The sequence below is a fragment of the Meriones unguiculatus genome, chromosome 4, assembly GCF_030254825.1.
Source record: "Meriones unguiculatus strain TT.TT164.6M chromosome 4, Bangor_MerUng_6.1, whole genome shotgun sequence".
Taxonomy (NCBI): Eukaryota; Metazoa; Chordata; class Mammalia; order Rodentia; family Muridae; genus Meriones; species Meriones unguiculatus.
Window position 1 is genome coordinate 95,897,862 of NC_083352.1, and position 24,017 is coordinate 95,921,878.

At 43.9% G+C, this 24,017-nt stretch overlaps 1 protein-coding gene across 3 annotated transcripts in view; it reads left to right on the top strand.

The window, feature by feature from the left end:
* Positions 1-2,301: 2,301 nt before the first annotated feature.
* The window catches only part of Rnf10 (ring finger protein 10), a 33,668-nt gene continuing 11,952 nt past the window's right edge, over positions 2,302-24,017 (top strand). For all 3 annotated transcript variants that reach the window (XM_021631795.2, XM_021631796.2, XM_021631797.2), the window contains exons 1-5: positions 2,302-2,458; positions 14,902-15,098; positions 20,501-20,700; positions 22,243-22,333; positions 23,802-23,986. In XM_021631795.2, coding sequence (XP_021487470.1) covers positions 2,302-2,458; positions 14,902-15,098; positions 20,501-20,700; positions 22,243-22,333; positions 23,802-23,986 — 830 coding nt within the window. The remainder of the gene's footprint in view (positions 2,459-14,901; positions 15,099-20,500; positions 20,701-22,242; positions 22,334-23,801; positions 23,987-24,017) is intronic.

The following is a 24,017-nucleotide window of genomic DNA, read 5'->3' on the forward strand; positions in this document are numbered from 1 at the left end:
ACAAGTCGGTAAAACACCTATATAAAAAGGAAATACCAAACAAACATAAAACTGAGAAATTATACTCCCAAATCTCCATGCCACTTTAAACTGTGATTCCTCTCATACGAAACAATATCTGATATACTATATAATAATAAAGAAACAGAGTTTCAAGTATGAGTCTGATTCCTATTCTATTTGGGGGGTGGTGGTGGGCAGGGTCTTGCCTTCTATGGCCAGCTGACCTGAAACTTAGAAAGATCTATCTGCCTCTGCCTCAAGATGTATTTTTACTATTTATAAATTATTTGTATATGTGTGTAACTGTGTGTAGGTTTGTGCATATGAGTGCAGGTGCCTTTACAGACTGAGTGGGCATTGGATCCCCTGGAGCTGGAGTTCCAGGAGGTTGTGAGCTGGCTAAATCAGTAATGGAATTCCGGTCCTCTGGAAGAACAGTGCAGTTTCTTAACCACTGAGGCATCTCTCCAGCCTCTGAGCCAGGTATGTTTATTCTTCTCTCCCCCTATGATACTGGGGATCAACTCAGAGCTTTGCCCATGCAAGAACCCCTCCCACTAAGCTATACTGTCTGCTTTTATTCTCTTTCTCTCTTATATGAGATATGGTCTATGTAGCACAGGCTACTGTCGCATTCCGTATTTCCTGTTTCTGTTGAGTATTAGGACCACATGAATGTTCCACTCTGGCTCTCATTTGTACACAAGTGTTAAAATTCTACTTATCACTTGAGGGAGTAGCTCAGAGGTGGATAACTGAATTGGGAGCCCTGGATTTGATCCCCAACATTATTAAAAAAAAAAAATCCACCGCTCTTCTGTGTGTCAAATGGCAGCCTTTCTTTCTTTCTTTCCTTCCTTCCTTCCTTTTGCCTTTCTTTCTTTCTTTCTTTCTTTCTTTCTTTCTTTCTTTCTTTCTTTCTTTCTTTCTCTCTCTTTCTTTCTTCTTTTTTAGACAAGGTTTCTCTGTGTATCGAACCCTGGCTGTCCTGGGCTCACTTTGTAGACCAGGCTGAACTGGAACTCACAAAGATCTGCCTGCCTCTGCCTCCCGAGTGCTGGGATTAAAGACATTTGCCATCATGCTAGGGAAATGGCAGCACCTCTAAAAGCACCAAACCTCTGCTTGACAAGCATCTCCTTACATAACTGTATTATATTGTTTCTTTCTTATTGATTTTTACATATGAATGTGACATGCATACATGTATGAATGTTTTCATATATATGTGCATGTGTGTATGGAGTTCTGAGGCTGACATTTGGTGTCTTTCTCCATGACTCTCACATTCTTTACTGAATCAGGGTCTCTAGTTAGACTCAACCCTTTCAGCTAGTCTGGCTGGCCAGTGTGCTCTGGGAATTTTCCCATCTCTTCCTCCTGTACACTGAAATTATAGGCAGACCAGCACATTCCACTTGACTTCCTAAAATTTTTTTGTCTATGGGTGTTTTGCCTGTATGTATGCCTGTGCACCATTGTATTTTATTGGTACCTTAGGAGGCCAGACAGCAAATACATCTTTAAAAAAAAACAACAAAAAAACCAGCACTTAGGAAGAGACTAGAAGATCTGTGAATTTGAAGCCAGCTTGGTCCACATAATGAGTTCTGGTCTAATGAGGCTACACAGTGAAACACTGTCTCAAAAAGAAGGAAGGGAGGAGGGAGGGAAAAGAAATGAAGGAGGAAAAGGGAGAGAGGAAAAAAAGCATTGGTAGGAACAAGTCTTAACAGCGGTCCCGCCCCCTAAAACCCGGATGTAGGTGAAAACTACACTTCCCAGAATGCATCACCTCCACGGGGCGACTATATAAATAGTTCATCCGGGTTCTTGGAGATGCTGTTTGGCGACTCGTCGCCATTCCCGGAGCACCTCGGCCTCGGCCCAGAGGCGAGTGTTGGTCGCTGTGTCGGAGACCCCGGTCCCCGGCACCGAGACAGCCAGCCCTCTCTCCTGCCCCGCGGCGGGAGAGCGTGTCCGGCCGGCCGGCGGGGCTCGCGACCCTCCCGCGCCTTCCCTTCCCCCGCAGCCTCCGCCCCGCCAGGCCCGGCCCGGACCTCCGAGCCCCGGCCTCCTCCTCCTCCTCCTCGGTCACCGCCGCCGCTGGGCCCCACAGCCCCACCTGCCGCTTCTCCTTCCATTTTGAGAAGCTGAGGAAGGAAACAAGGAAAAATGTCGCCATGAAGGCCGAGAACCGCTGCCGCCGCCGACCCCCGCCGGCCCTGAACGCCATGAGCCTGGGTCCCCGCCGCGCCCGCTCCGCTCCGACCGCCGTCGCCGCCGAGGCCCCCTTTGATGCCGCAGAGCTCCCCCAGCGCCGCCGCCACCGCCTCCGACATGGACAAGAACAGCGGCTCCAACAGCTCCTCCGCCTCCTCGGGCAGCAGCAAAGGGCAACAGCCGCCCCGCTCCGCCTCGGCGGGGCCGGCCGGCGAGTCTAAACCCAAGAGCGGTAAGGGTCACCTGGGGGACGGACGACCCTCCCTCCCCTTGCCTGACACCCAGTATTTACGATTAAGCTGATCTGCGCTGCATGGTTAATTTAGGCCCTTGCATTCATAGTCAAAACAGCTGGTTGGAATAGGCGCTATTCTTAGTCCCATTTTGCAGATGAGGAATCTGAGATTTGGAAAGGGTTAAGGTCATCCAGGTGACAAGTACCTCACAGCAGGCCTCAAGGTCTGGTTTGTGTGACTCATCAGTCCACACACTAAAAACAATGAGTTTGTTTTATCTTTTCATGTTGGTATTAGCCTTGGGTAGCGTCCAAGTTTAAATAAGAGAGGGTGAGGCCCAAGTTTTTTCAGACTGAAATCTGGCACCAGATCTGCCCCTCTGTTTAAGAGGACTCATCTTGGAATGGCTTTCTCGGTGTGATGGTAAGGCGTGCAGTTCCCCCCCCCCCCTTTTTTTTCTTTTAGGTCCAGTTCTTGAGTTTGCTGTACCTGTAAAAGAGGAGATAGTATACACTGAGTAAATGAGCTCAGTGCTCAGATTTCGTCACGGCTATTTTCACCAAAAATATGCCTATTTGTGTATGGTAGGTTATAAGTGTTTTGCATTGGTGGGGGGGATGTCATGTGTGTGCTAAGACTTTGTAGTATTGCTATAACATAATGATAATAGCCACTACTTACCGATTACACACAGAGTACAGGGCTAAACATTTATGTGTGTCATAACTGATCATTTATCCTGTCTAGCAAGGTGGAGTTGTTCCTTCTTAGAGAATAAACTGAGGCTGTAGATTGTTAGGAATTGGCAGAACCCCGAGTCCAGCATTCTCCATCCTGTTTCAGAGCTGTATACAAACCCTTGTTCTTTTTTATACCTTGATCATATTGGCAGTAATAGCAATGTGGGGTTTTTGTGTGTTTGCTTTTTTTTTGAGATTGTAATGTAATTACAGTCTTTCTCCCCCCCCCTTTCCTCCCTCCAAATCTCCCAATAGAACCCTTCCTCCCATCTCCTTCAAATTCATGTCTTTTTTGTTCTTTTTGCATGCTTGTATGTATTTGTATATACATACCAACCGATGTGCCAAACTAGATGGGGGGGAAATTGGCTTCAACCCTACACAAAGAACTACAGACAACTTTAGTAAAGCTGGGAGTGGGAGAGGTCTTCCCCAGGAAAGAGCACACCAATTGGTTTTCCTGTGCCAAACCATGAGCCCTGGAAAACATACATCCAAGTGAGTTTATATAAAATCAGTAGTGCGATTTTGTGAGAATAGGCATGTGTGTAGGACAGATGGGGGACTTTGGGTATAACAGTTTTAAATGGAGGGTTGGGTCAGTGGTGGAGCACCTGCCTAGAATATGCAGGGCCCTGGGTTTGATCCTTAGCCCCGCCCCCCAAATTGAGAGTAAAAGCATTGGAAAAGAAAACCCACCAAAATTATAATGCTTACTGACTTTACAAGGTATGACAAACTCCATTACCAAGTTCTCCTGAGGACTTGTAGAAATTTGCCTGTGATTTATATACTAAAGCTTTACTATCTAAGCAGGTATTAGTGTAATGTCAGGCCAAGACTGAAATTATGTAAACTAATTTTGGGGTTGTGCACATGTATAGCTTTATCATAAACCTTTCTTCTTGACTGTTAGAATTGGTTTAGAGAGCTCTAGTGTTTCTCAAAGTAATTGCTTGTAGATGTAATGTTAAACTTTGGTTCTCCAAGAATTCTCAACTAAATTTTTTAGGGTTCTACTTAAGTCACTAAAATACATTCATGCATGAGTCAGCTGCAATAAGTGCTTTATTAGTTAGTGAACAGTAGGCCAAAGCATGTGACAGACCAAACAAAATAACAGGGAAAGAGAGAGGGCTCAGTGGGGTGGCTTAGCAGTTAAAGCACTTGCTCTTACCCTTTACACGCCCACTGTAGAGGTGGAAAGAAAGAATTGATTCCACCCTCAGACATTCTGGACACAGGTGATAATGATACATTTTTAAAAATTAAAGAACAAGAGAGTTGATGTGTTTAAGGCATTTTGCCTCATCCTTGACTTTGACATTAGTTCCTGGGAGAGTAGAATGTTGGAATTACCTAACATAGTGGTATCCAGTATTATTATAGATTGACCAAAGCAAACAGCTGTTAATGTTAAGTCAGTCAGTTTCCTGTTATTTTTGATCTTTTTATTATTAGTATTGTGTGTGAGAGAGACATTTGTTTGGCTGGAACTTACAGAGATCTGCTTGCCTCTGCCTCCTGAGTGCTCAGCTTTTCTATTCTTTAAAGTATGGGTTCCAGGGATCAAACTCGGGTCTGCAGGCATGTTCAGTGGGTACTTGTAACCACTGAGATACCTCACTGGCCCTTTTCTTTAAACACTTTTTTCCTGCATGTATTTATTTGGGATGAGTGGTCAGGCATGATGACAAGCACCTTGACCAGCTGGAATTAAAGGCAAGCACCTTCTTGGGGCCCTGGTTTTTGATTTTTTGATCCTCAGAAACACATTAAAAATCTTAATAAAAACAGAAATCTGAGTGAAGCAGGAGCTGGAGAGAGAGCTTAGTGGGTGCTTGTTGCTCCTACAACCCATGGTGCTATGGAATCTACCACTGTCTTCTGCCTCCACAGTCATAAATAATATACATGTATACAGCCAAACTTGCAAGCAAAAGCACCCATAAACATAAAAAAAAAAAAATAAGCTGGACTGTGGTGGCCACACCTTTAATCCCAGCAGGTAGGACGCAGAGGCAGGCAGAGCTCTGAGTTTCAGGCCAGCCTGGTCTACAGAGCAAGTTCTGGGACCCCCAGGGCTACACACAGAGACCTTGTCTAGGAAAAAAAGAAAGAAAGGCTCTAATTGAAGGTGAGTGTGTTGGGCACAGCCTGTAGTCCCAGCACTCACTGGCTGAAGCAGAGGATCATGAATCTGGTGCTACCCTGGGCCGATGAGCAAGTTTCAGGGCAGCCTGGTTACGTAGAAAGACGCTGTGGCCAAGCAAGATGAGGAACCGTTGCAGCTGAGAGCTCTGCTGCTGAAGCAGATGTTCACAACTCTGTACAGGGATGGTACTTTGAGATGTGCATTCATGAATGGGACATTTCAATGGGAGCATTTCAAAGGCTGATTCAGCACTGGATACCCTCACTTCTGTTGAATATTTAAAAGACCTCTTGAATTTCAGAGTCCTGACTTGGATAAATAAGAGTATGAAGTGATTCACTTTCACTTTCTTTTGAAAGTGTGGAGAAAAAAAACCTCAAAACTTACTTGGTTTCTAGAGACAGTCTTATGTCTCTAGAACCAAATCCCATTCTGCCTTGAACTCCCTGATGCTCCCCTGCCTCCACCTTCCAAGTGCTAGGAATATGTGTGTGTATCACTACCACTGGGCAGATCTCTGAGTTTGAGGCCAGCCTGGTCTACATAGTGAATTCCAGGACAGCTAAGGCTACACAGAGAAACCCAGTCTCAGAAAGGAAGAAAAGAAGGAAGGAAGGAAGGAAGGAAGGAAGGAAGGAAGGAAGGAAGGAAAAGAGCGAGGGAACAGAGAAAGTAAAAGGTCAGGGATTTGTAGGCATCTAGACTGTGGACCCTGTCCAAGAACCCTGCTTTTGTTCCTCCCTCCTAAAGCGGAAGGTGTTGCCTTGGAGGTTAGGGGAAGGTCAGGTATTATGAAGCAGTTATTTTGAGGTTGGTAGTGTGAAACACTTTGCTGGCATTGTTCCTTTCATCCGTAATCAGAAGCAGGAGTGGGGGTGGGGTGTTACTGGGTAATCTGACTTGAGTATCTTTGCCCCCTCACAGCTGGGGTTAAAGGTGTGTGCCAGACACTCAGCCTATGTAAGTGCTGGCACCTCAACTCTAGGACTCAACCTCAGAGCCTTCTCCTCAGCTTCCACGGGTGCTGTTGAGGAAAATGGTGGTGTTTATTAATAGTAGACTTTTCTACAAAGCAACTACTATAGAAAATGTTTTCAATTTTATCTCAATTCTTTTTTGTTTCTCTATGTAGCCTTGGCTGTCCTAGACTCACTTTGTAGACAAGGCTGGCCTCAAACTCTCAGAGATCCTCCTGCCTTTGCCTCCCTAAGTTTAGCTGAGATCACATGCAGCACCATTGTGGCCTACAGAAATGTTGATGAGAAAAAAATGTGACTCTGATTTGGTAATGGAGCAGAGAGAGATGGAGGTAGATCTGTTTTTATTTGGCAGAAACTTTTCCATTTGGGAAATAATGAAACAACTAAGGCACTGGATTAACATTTTAGGCTTCTTGTTTGTTGGTTCTGAGATCTTAGGTTCTGGATTTGAACCGTCCTATTAATTTTGTCAGTACAGGACCTTTTTTTTGAGACAGGGTTTCTCTCTTTAGTCTTGGCTGTCCTGGACTCACTTTGTAGACCAGGCTGGTCTTGAACTCACAGAGGTCCACCTGCCTCTGCCTCCCTGAGTGCTGAGATTACAGGTGTGCACCACCATGCCTGGTTTAGGACTATGTCTTGATAGTATTTCTTAGCAGTTCTCAGCTCTGGCTGTATGTCAGACTCTCCTGAGGACCTTTACACAAGTAAGGGTGTGAGGCCTTTTCCTTCCAGTTCCTTCAGGTTGATCCCCCAACTCCCAAGTGTCTTGCTTTTTAATCCTGGCTAGCCTAAAATGCTTCAGAAGTTCTGTAACCTCCTGAAGATCAGGATTAAAGATTGAACTACCTTGCCTAATTTTTTTTTCCTGGGCATTCCTTCTTTATTTATTTTTATTTTATTTACTTATTATTATTTTTTGAGACGGGGTCTCTCTGCATAGCCTGAAACTCACTATGTAGACTAGGCTAGTCCTTGAATTCACAGAGATCCGGCTGCCTCTGCCTCCCAAGTTAGGATTAAAGTCATGTGTGTCTACACTCTCTCGTTGTTTATTTTGTTAATTGGTTTTTTGAGACAGCGTTTCTCTGTGTAACAGCTCTGACTCTCCTGGAACTTGCTATGTAGACCAGGCCTCCAACTCACTGTTTAATTTCAAAGGATTGTGTGTGCCCCAGGGGGTGCTCCAGGGAGGAGTGGTGGTGGTGAGGTGAGGTGAGTGCAATGTTCTCAGAAGCCAGAAGAGGACATTATATTACCTGGAGCTGGTGTTAAAGATGATTGTGAGCTGATTGTGCACTACCCAGTGTGATTACTTAGGAACAGAAACTTGGCTCCTCTGGAATAGGAGCATCAGGGACTCTTAATGATGAGCTATCTCTAGTCTCTTAAATATTTATTTATTTACTTATTTATTTAGATTTACTTATTATGTATACAGTGGTCTGTCTTCCTGTACACCTGCACGCCAGAAGAGGTCACCAGATCTCATTATAGATGGTTACGAGCCACCATGTGGTTGCTGGGAATTGAACTCTGGACCTTTGGAAGAGCAGCTAGTGCTCTTAACCTCTGAGCCATCTCTCCAGCCCTAAGTATTTATTTTTGACACTGGGTACTGAACCTAATGCAAGTTAGGCAGGGACTTGACCATTTAGTTGCTTCTCCAGCCCCTTTTAAATTATCTTTTGAGTGTTAACCAGGATTAGCTAATAATGATTTTGTATCCAACCAGTCAGGCCTTGGATTTGTGACCTCCTCGCTGTAGCCCCCTGAGTAGCTGAGATCACAGGCCTGTGCTACCAGGTCCAGCTTGCTTGTTTGGCCTCCCTTTCTCACTTCTCTTTTCTTTCATGATTGGTAGACTTGGCCTTGCTGCATACGTTAGGCTGGCCTTGAACTTGCTGTATAGTCCAGGCAGGCCTTGAACGCTCATCTGTATCCTTCCCTCAGTCTTCTGAGAACTATAATGCCTGACAGCATTCTTTTTGATTTTTCCAGAGAGGGTTTCTCTGTTTTAATTCTAGCTCTCCTGGAGCTCACTCTGTAATCCGGCTGGCCTTGAGCTCACAGAGATCCATCCGCCTCTGCCACCCAAGAATTCTGGGATTAAAGGCATGCACCACTATCCTCCCAGCTTTAAAACTCTGGAAGTGACCCTGATGTAAGCTGGATTTGGGAACCACCATTCTGAGGTTTGAAACTTGACCAGAAATCGAAATAACAAAAAATGAAAAAAAAAACAAAAAAAAAAAACAAAAAACAAAAACAAAAATAAAGTAATAGAGAAGACAAAAAATCATAAATTATATTTCTTCTAGGAACTTGACTTGATTTTCAAAATCTGGAGTAGGGCCTCTTGTTCCTTCTGAGAAAAGAGGGCAGTTTCTCCTGAGTTGTTCACTAGCATGTCCTGGCAAGTTGTCTACACAATATCTTAAAAATAGCACTGTGAATTTTATCTTTGGGCCCCAGGCAGGACAAGTCAATCCTCAGCTCTGCTGCCTGGGGTTAGAGATAAGAGGCCTTCTCCCACTGAGATGTCCCTTCAGACTTGGAGGAGTTTGGAGAACAAGAAAAGGGCTTGAAATCTTAAATCCTTATGTGGTCAGTTGTTGTGATCTGATTTAGAAATAAGCAGCTTACTGACCGTCACAGAGCGGGTTTCTAAGTATTAGGAAACCATTTCCCTGAGAATGTGGTAATAAAAGTTAAGAAATAAACAGCCTTGCTGAGTGCTAGTTTATCCTAAATCTTCTCAAATTTGGCTTCATCCAAATCTACAAAAACAACAAGGTACTTTTTTTTTTTTCTTTTTTTTTTTTAACATTCTAGGGCCTTGTCTATACTGGGCAAACATTACCACTATACAGAGTCATTCTCTGTCAGCCTCAGATAACAAGCTTTGAGGAATATATTCTCTCTCTTTCACCCCTTTCCTTCTCTCCCCCCTCTTCCTCCCTCCCCCTCCCTCTCTCTCCCTCTTTCCCCTCTTTCCTTTCCCCCTCTCTTCCTCTCTCCATTCCTTTTTTTTTTTCTTTTGTTGAGGCTGGAGAGAGGGCTCTGCAGTTACGAGCACTGGCTGCTTTTCCAGAAGACCCTGGTTCAATTCCCAGCACTTCACATCTGTTAGTAGCTCCAGTTTCGGGAGACCCTTCCCCCCTCTGCAGGCCTCCATGGGCACCAGGCATAAGTGTGGTGTACAGACATGTTTATTTCTGAGAAGGTCTCATTGTGTAGCCCAGATTGCTTTTGTTTTAATCCTTTACCTCTCAAGTGCTAGGGTTACGGGTATGCCACAGCAGTTTTCCACTTGCTGCCACTAGATCTGTGCTTGACACCAGCTGTTGCTAACTGAAGAGGTAGAAGGGCCCCATGCATGCAGCACAAATGCTGTATCATGGCATGCCTCCCGGATCCTATTCCAACCTTAAACTCTGGTTAATATCTGTATAAGAAGTGAACTTGGCTTGGAAGTTTTCTGTAATGACCTTTTCTACTCTTACTGCTGCTGTCTCCTATAACTTGTCAGCTTGATTCCTTGGTACCCTGCTTAGGTTTGGAGTAGCTGATTTATCTTTCATTCTTCCCAAAAGATGTGGTTGCTTTCACAACTAGGATTTATGGACTGGCCAGATGTCTCAGCAATAAAGGTGCTCTCCATCAAGTCTGACCACCTAAGTTCAGTCATTCCCTGGGACCCACATCATGGTAGAACCAACTTCTGTGTATTGTCTTTTAACCTCCACATGCACACTGTAGCACACAGACAGATACACACACACACCAAATACAGTTAAATTAGGAGTCACATTTTTTCTTAGGTTTATTTAGCCTGCTGTACAGCAAGCTTGTGATCTTATGTAGAAATAGTTTCTTTTAAGTTAAAAATTACCCAGGTGGTAGCTGGATATGGTTGCTCATGCCTGTAGTCTAAAGAGGATTGCCTTGGGTTTGAGTGTAACTCACTATATTATAATATAGTGAGTTCTAGGCTATCTTGAACTATAGAGTGAGATCCTGTTTGAAAAAATAAAACAAAAAGTGCCCACCTCTTTTAAAACAGTAATACTTTTATTTTAGAGTTAGAATCTTTGAGGGTGAGACTTAAGTGCAAGAACTTCCTTAAAAAAAAAAAAGTTTCTTTTGAAAAGTTCATCAGGTTGCCTGTGTGAAGTAACATTCCAGTGATACAAAGATCAGCTGGACAGGGCATGGTGCCATAGGCCTTTTTTGTCCTAGCATTTGAGTCGGAGGCAGTCTGTGAGTTCTGAGGCCATCATGGTCTACAAATCGAGTCCAGGACAGCCAGGACTACACAGTGAAACCCTGTCTCTAAAAACCAAAACCAAACAAAGATTAGTATGAGCCCCTCACATGCAAATTCCTGAAGCACTCCATATTTATTTATTATTAAAAAAAAAAAAAGGAAAAGCCTCTAAGCAGACAAAGTATGAAGCATGCAGAAAAGAAAAGCTCATTTTCAGTAGGTGGATATATTTTCTTTACAGGCATGTTCCTTAAGTGTATATGTCTGTGTGTATTTAGATACAAAATGTCATATTGTAGTCTAGGCTGGTTTTGAACCTGTGATTTTTCTATTTTCCAGGTGTTGGAATTATAGGCTAGTGCTGACTGCTGGTGTGTGCTATCTTCCAGTTATATGATGTTCTAGGTATCAAACCCAGACTTTTCTTTAGATGATGTGTTTTATGTGTGTGAGTGTTTTGCTTTCATATATGTATGTATGTGCATCATGTGTGTCTGGTGCCTCTGGAGTCAGAAGTAGTAGTCTGCCCTGCAGCTGGTTAGAGATGGTTGTGATCTACTTGTTAGTACCAAGAACCAAACCTGAGTTCTCTGCAAGAGCAAGAAGTACTTTTAAATGCTGAGCCATCCCTCCAGCCCCACATCTGTGAGTGCTCTGCCTGTGTGTATGTGTGCCATATGTGTACAGTGTGCCTTCAGAGGCAGATGGGAGTGTTGGATTCCTTAGGACTGTGATTGTGGCTGAAGTTGTGAGCCCACGTGTGTGCTGAGAAGCTACTTTGAGTGTTGTGGTTTTTGAGCCGTCTTTCCAGCCCTAAACCCAGGGTTTTGTGCATGTAGACACCTGAGATACGCCTCCAGCTCAGGTGTTTGTTTTGTTTTGAGACAGGGTTTCTGTGTGTAATCCTGGCTATCCTGGGCCTCCTCACTCTTCAGACCAGGCTGCCCTCTAACTTACAGAGATCTACCTGCCTCTGCCTCCTGAGCACTGCGTGGGATTAAAGGTGTATATCACCATACCTAGCCATGTGTGAGAGATAGGTTCATGGGGCTTACACGCATGTAACATGTGCAGGTCGTATCCACATAGACACTCGGAAGTAAGACAACTTGAATGTTCTCTGGTTCTGGGACATGAACTCAGGTCCTCAGACTTGGTGTCAGACACTTTAACATGCTGGTCTTTCCCCTGTTCAGAGTTGATGGTTCTTGAATAGTTTTGTTTTCCTTAAATTTGTTGTTGGGGTTATGCACTTGTGTTTGTACATGCTCTCCTTGAATGCACATGTGGAGACAGAGGGCAGTGTCGGTACTCTTTCTTTATTACTTCTACTTTATTTTTTTAAGACAATGTCTCTCAACCAGGAAGTTGCCTCTTGGCTAATCTGGCTATCAAGTCCCTGAAATCCAACTGCCTCTGCCTGCCCTAGAGCTGGAGTTGTGCCCTGGTACATCTAGCTCTTTATGTGGGCACTGGGTCCATATTCAGAGCCATTCATTAGTAATGCTGGGTGTTGGCACTTGAGAGGCAGAGGCAGGCAAAGCTCTATGAATCTGAGGCCAGCCTGGTCTACAGCATGGGTTCCAGTAACAGCCAGGGCTGTTACATGAGAAACACTGTCTCAAAAAGCCAATACATACATACATACGTACATACGTACAAACAAATTTTTAGTAGTATGTGGATACTGACAACAAAGTTCCTGAAGTTTATCTTTCTGGTAAAAAAGAAGCGTGGGACAGCTGGACTCAGTGGTATGTACCTGTAATTTTAGCACTTGGTTGGGTAGAGGCAGAAGAATGGGGGTTCCAGGTCATAAGGACAGGTAGAGTGAGTCTGAGGCCAGCTTTGGGCTATATGAAAACCTGTCTCCAACAAAACAAGACTAAACAGCCTCTTTACCCAAAATGTAGGTAGGTGGTCAACAGATGGACTAAAAAGAATTTGTTGCTAATTAGAGAAATTCAGATTTAAAAATAAAACAAACAAAAATCTGAGTAAAATGAAGTAAAATCAGAAGCCTTGCATTTGACCAAAGTTTACTGCTACTCTATTTGCAAGAATATGGTAACCTTGATGTTCTCTTTTATGATGCTCCTAGGATATAAATAAGTTGTCATTAATTTCTACAAATCAACTTCAGGATGTGTAAAGGGCTATTATGATTGTACTTCATGATCTAATTTCACTTTGAATATTTGATACAGCATATACACCGCCTTATAAAAAAATCTCCAGTACTAGTATATTAAATTGGCAAAAAGATACTACTAAATGTATTGGTTATATTATGCTGTTAGCTCATGGTAGGCGGTTGTGTAGCTATTGTGCTTTTAAAGAGTAGGTAATTGCTTTTTTAAAAAAATACTTTATGTGTGTTGTTTGCCTGCATTTATATGTGTGCATCATTTTTATGCCTGGTGCTACCAGAGGTGAGAAGAGGGCACAGACCCCTTGGCCCTGGAGTTGCAGTCTGACTAGCCAGCCTCTCCCCGCCCCCTGGGTTCTGGGATTGCAGACAGTTGTTATACCTACCTAGCTTTTTAATGGGTTCTGGGGATATGAACTCCATCTTGTGCTTTCCTTGGCAGCACTGACTATCTACTGAGTCATCTCCTCAGCCCCTTCACAGTTTTGGATGCATGGTCTAGAGAGATGGCTCACTGAGTAAGACAGCCTGGCGCCAAGGCTGATGACTGAGCTTATTTTTTTCCAGAACCTGCCCAATGGCAGGAGACAACTCATCCACAGGTTGTCCTTTGTCCTTTACATGTGTGCTGTGGCTCATGCACATAACACGTGTACACATGAAAAATAAATAGCATGTCATAAAAAATTTAATTCAGGATTTTGTTCTATAACTGAAGTTGGCCGGAAATTCACTGTATAGCTCAGGCTGTCCTTGAACTCTCTTGGATGATCCTTTTGCCTGAGCCTCCCAAATCCTGGATCTGTAAGTGTGAGCCACTGTGCCTTGCTGAAGACGAGGGATATAGGAAACTGCTTATATAGTAACAAAGTAGTATTTATATGAGACATGTGGCAAGCATATTAGAAAAAAAAAAGCCGGGCATGGTGAGGGCATGCCCACAGCCTCCATGCTCAAGGGCCTGAGGCAGAAGGAAGGTTGAGTGCTAGAACAGTCTGGGCCCATAGTAAAGCCCTGGTTCACAATGCGCGCGCGCGCGCGCGCGAGAGAGAGAGAGAGAGAGAGAGAGAGAGAGAGAGAGAGAGAAGGAAAATTAAGCACTTAATAATGTAATATTTCATGGATAATGTCAGCTGTTTTACATTTTTGTAATCAAGTGTATATTCTTCTGATGTTAATGAATATGTAATTCTTTTTTTTTAATTGAAGTAAAAAAGCAAGAATATATATATATATATATATTTTTTTTTTACCAGGCAGGGTTTCTCTATGTAGTCTTGGCTGTCCTGGATTCTCTGTGTAGACCAGTCTGGCCTTGAACTCACAGAGATTCACCTTCCTTTGTCTTCTTGGGGTTACAGGCTTGAAAGAAACAGTTTTTAAGAGGAAGTAACTTGAGCTGATCTGATATTCTCCTTAAGCTCCACTTTGGTTCTGTCAATTTTGTAGTTTCCATAGCATGGAAACTGGATTTTCTTGGGACAGTGTTTCTTGCCTTGGCTGTCCTGTAATTTACTGTAGACCATGCTGTCTCAAGATTCACCTACCTCTGCCTCCTGAGTGATAGGATTAAAGGTGCTGTGACACTATGCCTGGGCTTCCCCTCCCCTCTTCCCTCCCCCCCCCCCCCCCCCCGCCATACACAAGGTTTTTCTGTGTATCCTTAGCCATCCTGGACTTGCTTTGCACATCAGACTGGCCTCGAACTCACAGAGATCCACCTGCCTCTGCCTCCTGAGTGCTGGGATTACAGGTATATACCAGCACACTTAGCTGGGCTTGTTTTTTATGCTTGCTGACTGTCTGCTAAAGCCTAGGCCAGCCCTCTGTAGCAGTCTATACAGACTACACTACAGTAAGCTAAGGGCAAGACCTGTCTTCTTCCTCTCGGGCTCCAGATCAGACACATCCCTCTAGCACAGAATGGTTGTTCCAAAACCAAATGAAACTGTACCTTGCTATGGTTGGTTTTTTTCAAAGTACCAATGTTCTGGACTAAGCTTAGCTGTTTTAGGGGCTGTGGAAAGGCCCATTTCCCTTATTTAATAAGTACGACTTTGCTGGAAGATGGACAGCAATTGGCTATGTGTGTGGAAAAACATAAAACTTATTACTTTTTTTTTTTTTTTTTTTTTTTGCTTTCAGATGGAAAGAACTCAAATGGATCCAAGCGTTACAATCGCAAGCGTGAACCTTCCTACCCCAAAAATGAAAATTTTAGCAACCAGTCCCGTCGCTCCAATTCACAGAAAAGCAAAACTTTTAACAAGATGCCTCCTCAGAGGGGCGGTGGCAGCAGCAAACCCTTTAGCTCTTCTTCTAATGGTGGAAGACGAGATGAGGTATGGAGCCTGAGAGTGGCCTTTGCAAAGCTCTGTCGGCTTTTCCCTCTGCAGTGTCTCAGCACCTCTGAGAAAGTCAGAGAGGTCGAGCAGCCAAGCAAGCTGCTGGTTGAGAATGATAGCAGATGTGTAGTGAACTTCACTGTCATGCTTACATTTCATGTGCCCTTTGCAGTACTTAAGTAGTAACCCCTGCTATGATATTTGTCTTGCAGAGTGAAATGCTCTTGTCTTTATCTCCTTAGGAGAAACTTAGGTGTGTTTTTGAGAGTAAAGAGTCTTGATGTGAAGGGTGTTCATTGCCATGTCCTTCTAGTTTTTGGATTTAGGAAGCAATGGAAGTACTCACCAACAAGAAACTAGCTCAGTATCCTGTTGTTTAATTGTCCATGCTGTGCAGCCATTACAGAATAAGACAGATTTAGTAGATGTACTTGTAAAAGGATTACTTATCCTCCTCATCTGTAATGTGCCAGGAACAACTGAGAAGTTCCAAGCACAGCGTTAAACAGAGTACTCACTGTCTTTGTCTCTAGGGGCTAATTCTCTAGTCTGACATGTCGGTGACCAGTGTGTTATATATCTGATGGTAAGTGCTTATTGGATTACACAGTGTAGACGGAAAAGAACTGGTAAAGAATAACAATAATAAAGTGCCTAAGGAGCTCTTATCATGTGAGATAGGCTGTGTGTGTATTGGCTGATGCTTTAGCCTCCTGAGTGTTGAGATCACTGCTTTGTGCCATCAGCCAAGCTGCAGAGATAGGTTTTGAGACAGAATGAGTGAAGCAAGGGAAGGAATGCTGTGTTGGAATTTAAAACCCCAGAACTGAGTAGGTGATCACTGCAAAGTGTTCTAAGAAGGTAGTCAAGGACTGATTTCTTGTTGAGGAAGGAGTGCAAATGGGGAGGGAGAAAGAACAGGGAGCCAAGGAGAGATGGCTGTCACTTTGCTCAAGGGCTGCAGTCAGGTTAAGATAGGATAAGAGAGAATGAAGGTAGGTCTGAAGGTCATTAGCCTGGACCCATTTTGGTGGAGTGATGACAAAAATGGGATTGTCTGGAGTCGAAGGCAAGTGGGAGGATGGGAAGAAGAAATAGCAAAACCAAGCAGTATATGCTATAAGGGAAGTAAAGTGGTAAAACAGTGCTTTAAGAATGACTGGCACGGGGCTGGAGAGCTGGCTCAGGGGTTAAGAGCCCTGGCTGCTCTTCCAGAGGTGCTGAGTACATTACCAGCAACCACATGGTGGCTCACAACCATCTACAGTGAGATCTGGTGCCTTCTAGCATGCAGGTGTACATGCAGGCAGACATTGTATTCATAATAAATAAACAAATATTTTTTTTTTTTTTTAAAGAATGGGCACTGGAGAGGAGTGAGATTGGAGTTGGCCTGTGACAACTGCACTCTCATTTTTAAATACTCATTTTTATGTACATTTGGTGTTTGGCCTACATGTATGTCTTTGTAAGGAAGTCAAATCCATTGATACTTGAGTTACAGACAGTTATGAGCTGTCATGTGGGCACTGAGAATTGAACCTGGGCCCCCTGAAAGAGTCCCCAGTGCTTTTTTTTTTTTTTTAAATATTTATTATGTATGCAGTGTTCTACCTGCATGTACACCTGCACGACAGAAGAGGGCACCAGATCTCATTTTAGATGGCTGTGAACCACCCTGGTGTTGCTGGGGATTGAACTCACAACCTCTGCAAGAATAGCCAGTGCTCTTAACCACTCTGCTTCCAGCCCTGGCAACTGTACCCACACATATACGTATAGACATATAGACACAAATATATACACCAAATTTTTTAAAATATTAATGAGATCTTGATTTTTGTTTTGTTTTGAGATAGGCTCTCACTATGTAGTCCTGGAACTCTGTAAACCAGGCTGACTTGAACTCACATAGATCCAACTACCTCCTGGAACTCATTCATTGATTTTTGAGACAGGGTCTCACTATGTAGCTCTGACTGACTTGGATCATTATGTAGATTAGTCTGGCAATCCCAGGGTTCTCTCTGTCTGTATCTCCTCAGTAGTGGGATTAGGCATTTACTACAACTGGCTTAATAATTTTTTTTTTTTTAAATTACAGGATAAAAAGTGTGAGGGCAGGAGAGATTTTATAGTTGGAGTTAGGGAAGCTACAGCATCTCTTCCTAATAGAGTGGTTGACGGGGGAAAACTGGTGCAAGGGAAATGGTGGGCATGCCACAGTGTCCTTGACTGATCTGTCAACGAAGCAGTAGGGCAGTGCATGTAAGAGCTTTGCTGACTGAACACAGTGACAAGAGGGCTGCCGCTCTTCCCTCATGGTGCTTACTTTACTAGAGAGGGTGGGCTATGACTGGGTGGGGAGGTTGAGGGGTGAAGGTTGTCTGATATGGTGGGATGAATGCCGTGATTGCAGTGTGGCTGCTAGAGGTAAGGGGAACTTGATTGAGACTTCCTGTGGGCTTGTGTTCTTTACCACACTGGAGCTGCTGGGGGATGGGAAGGGAGGCTTTGTTGCTTCAATTGAGCAGGTGATAGGAAGGATGACCCACAGGAACTCAGTCAGATAAGGAAAGAGAATCTGGGAGATAGAGCATTGGAGTAGTGGTAAAGAATTGTTGCAGTTAAGCAGGTGCAGAACACACGCCTGTAATTCTACTCTGTCCAGAGACGGGGACCAGTGAATTTCTTTGAGTTGGAGGTCTACAGAGTGAGTTCCAGGCCAGTCAGGGCTACATAGTAGGAGCCTGCTTCAACCACAAATAGCCAACCCCAAAACAAGAATTGTGGTGAGCACAGTGACTTCCTGGTTAGAGTGATGCTCAGGTATGACAGGAAGAGATGTGTTTGTGAACGGCATGCTCTAAACTGTAGAGCTGTGCAGTCTAATGGAAAATCGAGTGGCAAGCTTGCAGTCCCAGCATTTGGACCAGGAAAAGCATAAATTCAAAGCCTTCATTGGTTATATAGTGAGGCTGTGTCTCAGACCCAAATCCCCCCCCCCAAAAAAAAATTAACCAAAATCCTCAGCCTTGTGGTTTTATATTTGTTTGCTATTTTTGACTTTTACATTAATTTTATTTACTTATTTTATGTGTGTGAGTGTTTTGCCTGGGTGATGTCTGTGCACTACTTGAGACAGATGCCAGAAAAGGCCAGAAGGTGTCAGATCCTCTGGAACTGTTGTAAGGTGCTATGTTGCAGCTAGATATTGAACCCTAGTCTCTGTCTACAAGAGAGGATCTCATTCTGTGGCCTTGACCGGCCTAGAAACTTTCTGGATCAGGACGTTGGCCTTGAACTCAGGTCTGCCTGCCTCTGGCTACCCACGACTGGGATTAAAGCCATGTGCTTTCACACCTGGCAATTAACACTTTCCTTAGCAGTTCTGGGGATCAAACCCAGAGCCTTCTACATGCTAGGCAGTGTTTGCTATTACCATGTGCTGTGTTGTGTTCCCAGCTTCAGCAGCATGATGATAAAATTTCTAGTTGCCACATTAGAAAAGTGGGAAATCTCACTGATACGGTAACATGTGCCTGTGGTCCACCTACTCAGGAGTCAGGGACAGAAAGACTACCTGACCACAGGCCAGTGTGGGTACATGGTGAAGCCTGTCTAAAAAACAGTCAAAAATTAAAGATTAATGATGGTGTATTTAACCCAATGTGTCTAAATTTTAACTTGAAATGTATCTGATGTCACATTTCACGTGGTCAGTAGCTGTATGTACTTAGTAGCTGCTATACCAAACAACACAGTCTAGAAGATATGTACATCCATAGGAGTGGGTGTGTGAAGACATGCTGATTGGAAGAACAGCTCTCGAGAGCAGCTGAGAGGTCAGTGTTCTGGAAGGCAGTTAGAAATTGGACCAGCTATGTTAACACATAAGAGAGACTCTCAAGAGACTTATTTTATCTGTATATGAGGGTTTTGCCTGCATGTTTGTATGTTTATCAGAAGGTGTCGGATTCCCTGGAACTGATGGTTGTGATCCAGCATGTGGATACTGGGAACAGGGGTCCTCTGAAAGAGCAACAGGTGCTCTTGACCACTAGAGCCATCTCTCCAGCCCCTGGGCATCGATAGATCGATTGGTCTTCCTCCCCTCCTCCTCCTCCTCTCTCTCCTTTCCTTCCTCCTTTCCTTTTTGTAGGGATTTGTTTTTATATGAGTGTTTGTAAAAGGAACTTTTATTCGCCTATTTTATTCGCCTGTTGTCTCTGAGGCTTACTGCTTCTGTCCGCTAACCTAGGCCAAGTCGTGGAAGGTTCTAGCCTCCATATAATCTAATTTAGGCCTAGAATGTTTTCAGCCTCTGAGGCTTATCTGAGACTTCCTGCTTAATATGCTCACGTTTCTTGTTCTTTCTGAGTTCATAGCTGGCTGGCTCAACTCAGCTGTTCTGGCTCTAACTCCTCTCCCATTTAATTTATTCAATCTGGCTTTTCTCTTGGCCTCTGGATTGCTCTGCTTGGCCTCTAACTTCAGCAACCTGCTCTAATCTGGTTTGTTCTGTCCTTCACCTGTCTAGCTTGTTCTCTCATTCAGTCTCTCTGTAAAACTGCCTCCTTTCTCAGTGTCTCTTAAGTATCTTTCTCTGATTTGTCACTTTTTCTGTCACTCAACTAGACATCACTTTCAAATATGGGTGATTCCTTCTACCAGCTAACTTTACCGGTTAGTTGGGGATTAAAGTTGTGTACCACCGTGTCTGGACCTAAGCTTTTCTTTACCTGATACTTTCTCTGTAGACCAGGCTGGCCTTGAACTCAGATCTGCTTGCCTCTGTTGGGTTAAAGGCATGTCTGCATCTAGCCGGATCACACAGACCTAGAAGGTCTTTGGATGTGATCTCTTACCAGAGCAACCATGTTCTGAATTAAAATTCTTCCACAAGTGTTTTTCTTGCATGTCTGAATAAATACCACACATGTGCCTGATAGACACATGTGTAGTGAGGTCAGAAGAGGCTGTGGATCCCTGAAACTGGAGAAAATGGGTGGGGCCAGAAATTGTGGGTTGTGGGTTTGACTTAGAGGTCAATGCTTGCCTAGTATTCCTGAGACTCTGTGTTGTCCAGTCCTACATACCACCAATAGAAGAATGGGGGACTATGGCAAGATTGATTCAGTAAGCACCTCTTTGTGCTTCTAGATGACTAGAGAAGACTGTAGGGCTTTGTCATTGAATAGCTCATGGCCACTTAGCAGAGCAGACTGGACAGTGTAGGGGGAGGCCAAAGGCATTTTTCTCTCTTTACTTCCTTACACATCTTAGGTAAGCAGTTAAGCAAGTGTTTCAATGTTTTCATCCATGTGGAAGGTGGGGTTGTGCTAATTCTGCTGTAAATTGGTAAATCTTTCAATCTAAAATGTTGTCATTCTTTCTAGGTAGCAGAGGCTCAGCGGGCAGAGTTTAGCCCTGCCCAGTTCTCTGGCCCTAAGAAGATCAACCTGAACCACTTGTTAAATTTCACCTTTGAACCCCGTGGCCAGACAGGTCACTTTGAAGGCAGTGGACATGGCAGCTGGGGAAAAAGAAACAAGTGGGGACATAAGCCTTTTAACAAGGAACTTTTTTTACAGGCCAAGTGAGTATTTCATCTTCTAGGGCAAAAATGAAATTAACCTTTTTGGATAGTTGAAATTCTGGAAGAATGCTTCCTCTAAATTATTATCGGGGAGAAACACAAAGAAGTTGGTGTTGTTTTCTTCCCTGTCTCTTTTCTAAATGAATATTCTCAGTACAGGAGAGCACAGTGCTTGCTGGACTTCTGGGCTAGGTGCACTGGGAGGAGATGTGGGTCCAGGAAGGGTAGAAACTAGAAAGACTAGTTCCTGACTGGTATTTATGTGCTGAGCTTAGCAGAGGAAGGACTGGGGTGCTTCCTTCTGGACAGGCTAGTATGTCTGCATTGGCCTCTAGGTATAATGGATAGGCCTTCCTGGGTCGCAGGGTGCACTTGACCCTTGAGTACTGGGGTTCTTTCCTTTATGTAGCTTGTATTGGTTGTTTCTAGGACTGGATTTTCAGAGCTGGGACCACCATTGTGAGTGGGAAGATATGCCTTGACTCTCTCAAGGCATTTCTGTAGTTACCAGGCAGTTTTGAGAAAATGGTTCTATGAAGCATTCTGTAGGCTGAAGAGGTGGCTCTGAGGTTCGGAGCACTGGCTTCCCTTCTAGAGGATTCAGGTTCTATTTCTGGCACCCACATGGCTCACAGCCATCTGTAACTTTAGTTTCAGGGCATCTGACACCCTCTTTTGGCCTTTGAGGGCACTATATGCAGCTGGTGCCCAGACACATGCAGGCAAAACATCCATATACATAAACTTTTAACTTTTATTTAACAAAAAAACAAAGGCATGTTGTTTTTCCAAAGATTTTATTTTAAATTGTGTGTGTAAGAGTTTGTGAGTATATGCACATGAATGCTGGTGTTGGAAGGGAGCAGGCTTTCAGTTCCCCAGGAGCTGGAGTTACAGGCAGCTGTGAGACACCTGACATGAGTGCTGGGAACTGAACTCAGGTTCTCTGCAAGAGTAGGATATTTTCTTAAACTGCCAACATTCCAGCATTTACTTGTGTGTCTGTGCTCCCCCTGTTGCACATGTGGAGGCCAAGAGTTACAGTCCACAGTTCTAGGAACACTAACTGCTGGGCACTGATAAAGGTGGGAGAGGTAGAAAAGCTATCCCTACTTCTCCCTTCCCCTTTTGTGAGTCATTAGCTATAAGATTGGTCCTTGGGTATAAACTAAAGCATCATTGTGTACTTTAATGGGGACTGCTCTTCAGTGATTGAGAACAGCTTTCTACTGCCTTGAAGATGAGCCATGTTCATAGAGTCCAAGGGTTGAGGGAGGAAGTCTCAGTCTAGGTTAATTTTAGTTCATGGGAGAACAACAGGGAACTTGGCTGGGTTTGGAAGCAAAGGAAATAGTTCGTAATTTGGGGTCTGCCTGCTCAGATTGAACTCCTTGCAGAGCTGTTGAGGCTGAAGCTTGGGGTCATGCCACCCCATCCTGGCGGCCACAGCTGCTGGCCAGCATCTGAATTCAGAGGTGGGGGATTCCTGCTGAGGTCTTGGTGATTCGGACTGTCTACTCACCCTGTCTTCCTCGTTTTTAGCTGCCAATTTGTGGTATCTGAAGACCAAGACTACGCAGCTCATTTTGCTGATCCTGATACCTTAGTCAACTGGGACTTTGTGGAACAAGTGGTGAGTAGCTTTGCCAAATTTTCTAAGTCATTAGTGGGAGAGAGCTGAAGAAAGTCTGCTGTGATACAGCAGCTGTTAGTTCTGATGAACTTTGGATACGTTCTCTGACTGGCCTTGTGGCACACATTTCCCTACGGTCAGTTCCTCGTTCCTCTTGGAATTCATTTTGTTACCAGTTGGGATGTGGAAGGCTTTTCTCCAAGGCCATATAAGCAATAAAGGACCCATCAACCCCTCAATAAGGAAGGTAGTAACCAAGAGTCTGTCAGAGGAACTATGGTTACCCTCCTAACCAGGCCGAGCTCAGTTACATGGACATTTCTTCATTGGTGGCCACTTGTCGTACATCATTAGCAGGCAGTTGCATTTTCTACAGAGCCACTGCTGCATTTGTTTGTGCTGAGGTTAAGGACTTCAGTGTCTCCTTGATGGTCCTGACAGGGTGTGTGATGTTACTTTCAGAAAAACAAGCTCACTTTCTTTCCATGTTATTTTATTTTGATAGATTTGGACTCCTGTTATTTAAAAATTTACATAATCATCTAGGAATGGCATAGAATGCCTTATAAGGAATAAAAAACACTTATATACATTGGTTAAAAAAAGATGCACACAAAGTGACGGTCTTCACTTGTGTTAGAAGTTATCAGTAAATTAAATCTGGACTTTTCTGCTTTCTGGGGTGTGTGTGAGAGAGAGAGAGAGAGAGAGAGAGAGAGAGAGAGAGAGAGAGAATGGGGTGCTGGAGAGATGGCTCAGTGGTTAAGAACACTGTCTGCTCTTCCAAAGGACCCGGGTTCAATTCCCAGCACCCACATGACAGCTCACAACTGTCTGTAATTGTAGTTTCAAGGGATCTGACACCTTCACTCCAGTGTACATAAAATAAAATTTAAAAATAATAAAATTTTAAAAAAGAGTTTAAAGAAAATTGTGTGAATGGGATCTAGTGTTTATGTCATTTTCCCTGCCTCCTGTTACCTGTCCTATTGGATTAGTTGGATTAGCCAGTTATTATGGCTTTCTTAATTTACTTATTATTAAACAGGTTTTTAAAAAATATATTTTAATTGTACATGTATGAGTGAACTTCCCTAGTACACTGTGTGTATACCTGGTGCCTGTGAAGGTCAGAAGATGGCAGTGGGTTTCCTGGAACTGGAGTTAGAGGGGGTTGTGAATCACTTTCTGGGTGCTGGGAACCAAACCTGGGTCCTCTGCAAGAGCAGTCTCTTTTCTCGTTCTGTGATGAGAGGTCATGACTTACAGAAGAAAATGTTGAATTGAAGGAGAGCATGCCAGCAGGCAGGCATGGCCCTGGAGCAGTAGCTGAAAGCTTGCATGTTGAAATAGTAACCACCAGGCAGAGAGAGCGCTAAGTGGGAATGGAGAAGGCTTTTGAAGCCTCAGAGTCGACCCCTACTAGTCAGTTCTGAAAGCAGTGATGTGTGGTGGTGTTGTGTTTCAGCGCATCTGTAGCCATGAAGTGCCATCTTGCCCAATATGCCTCTATCCACCTACTGCAGCCAAGATAACCCGCTGTGGACACATTTTCTGCTGGGCATGCATCTTACACTATCTTTCACTCAGTGAGAAAACTTGGAGCAAATGTCCCATCTGCTACGGTTCTGTGCATAAGAAGGATCTCAAGAGGTAAGAGATCTCTAGAGTTAGGTTAGGCCCT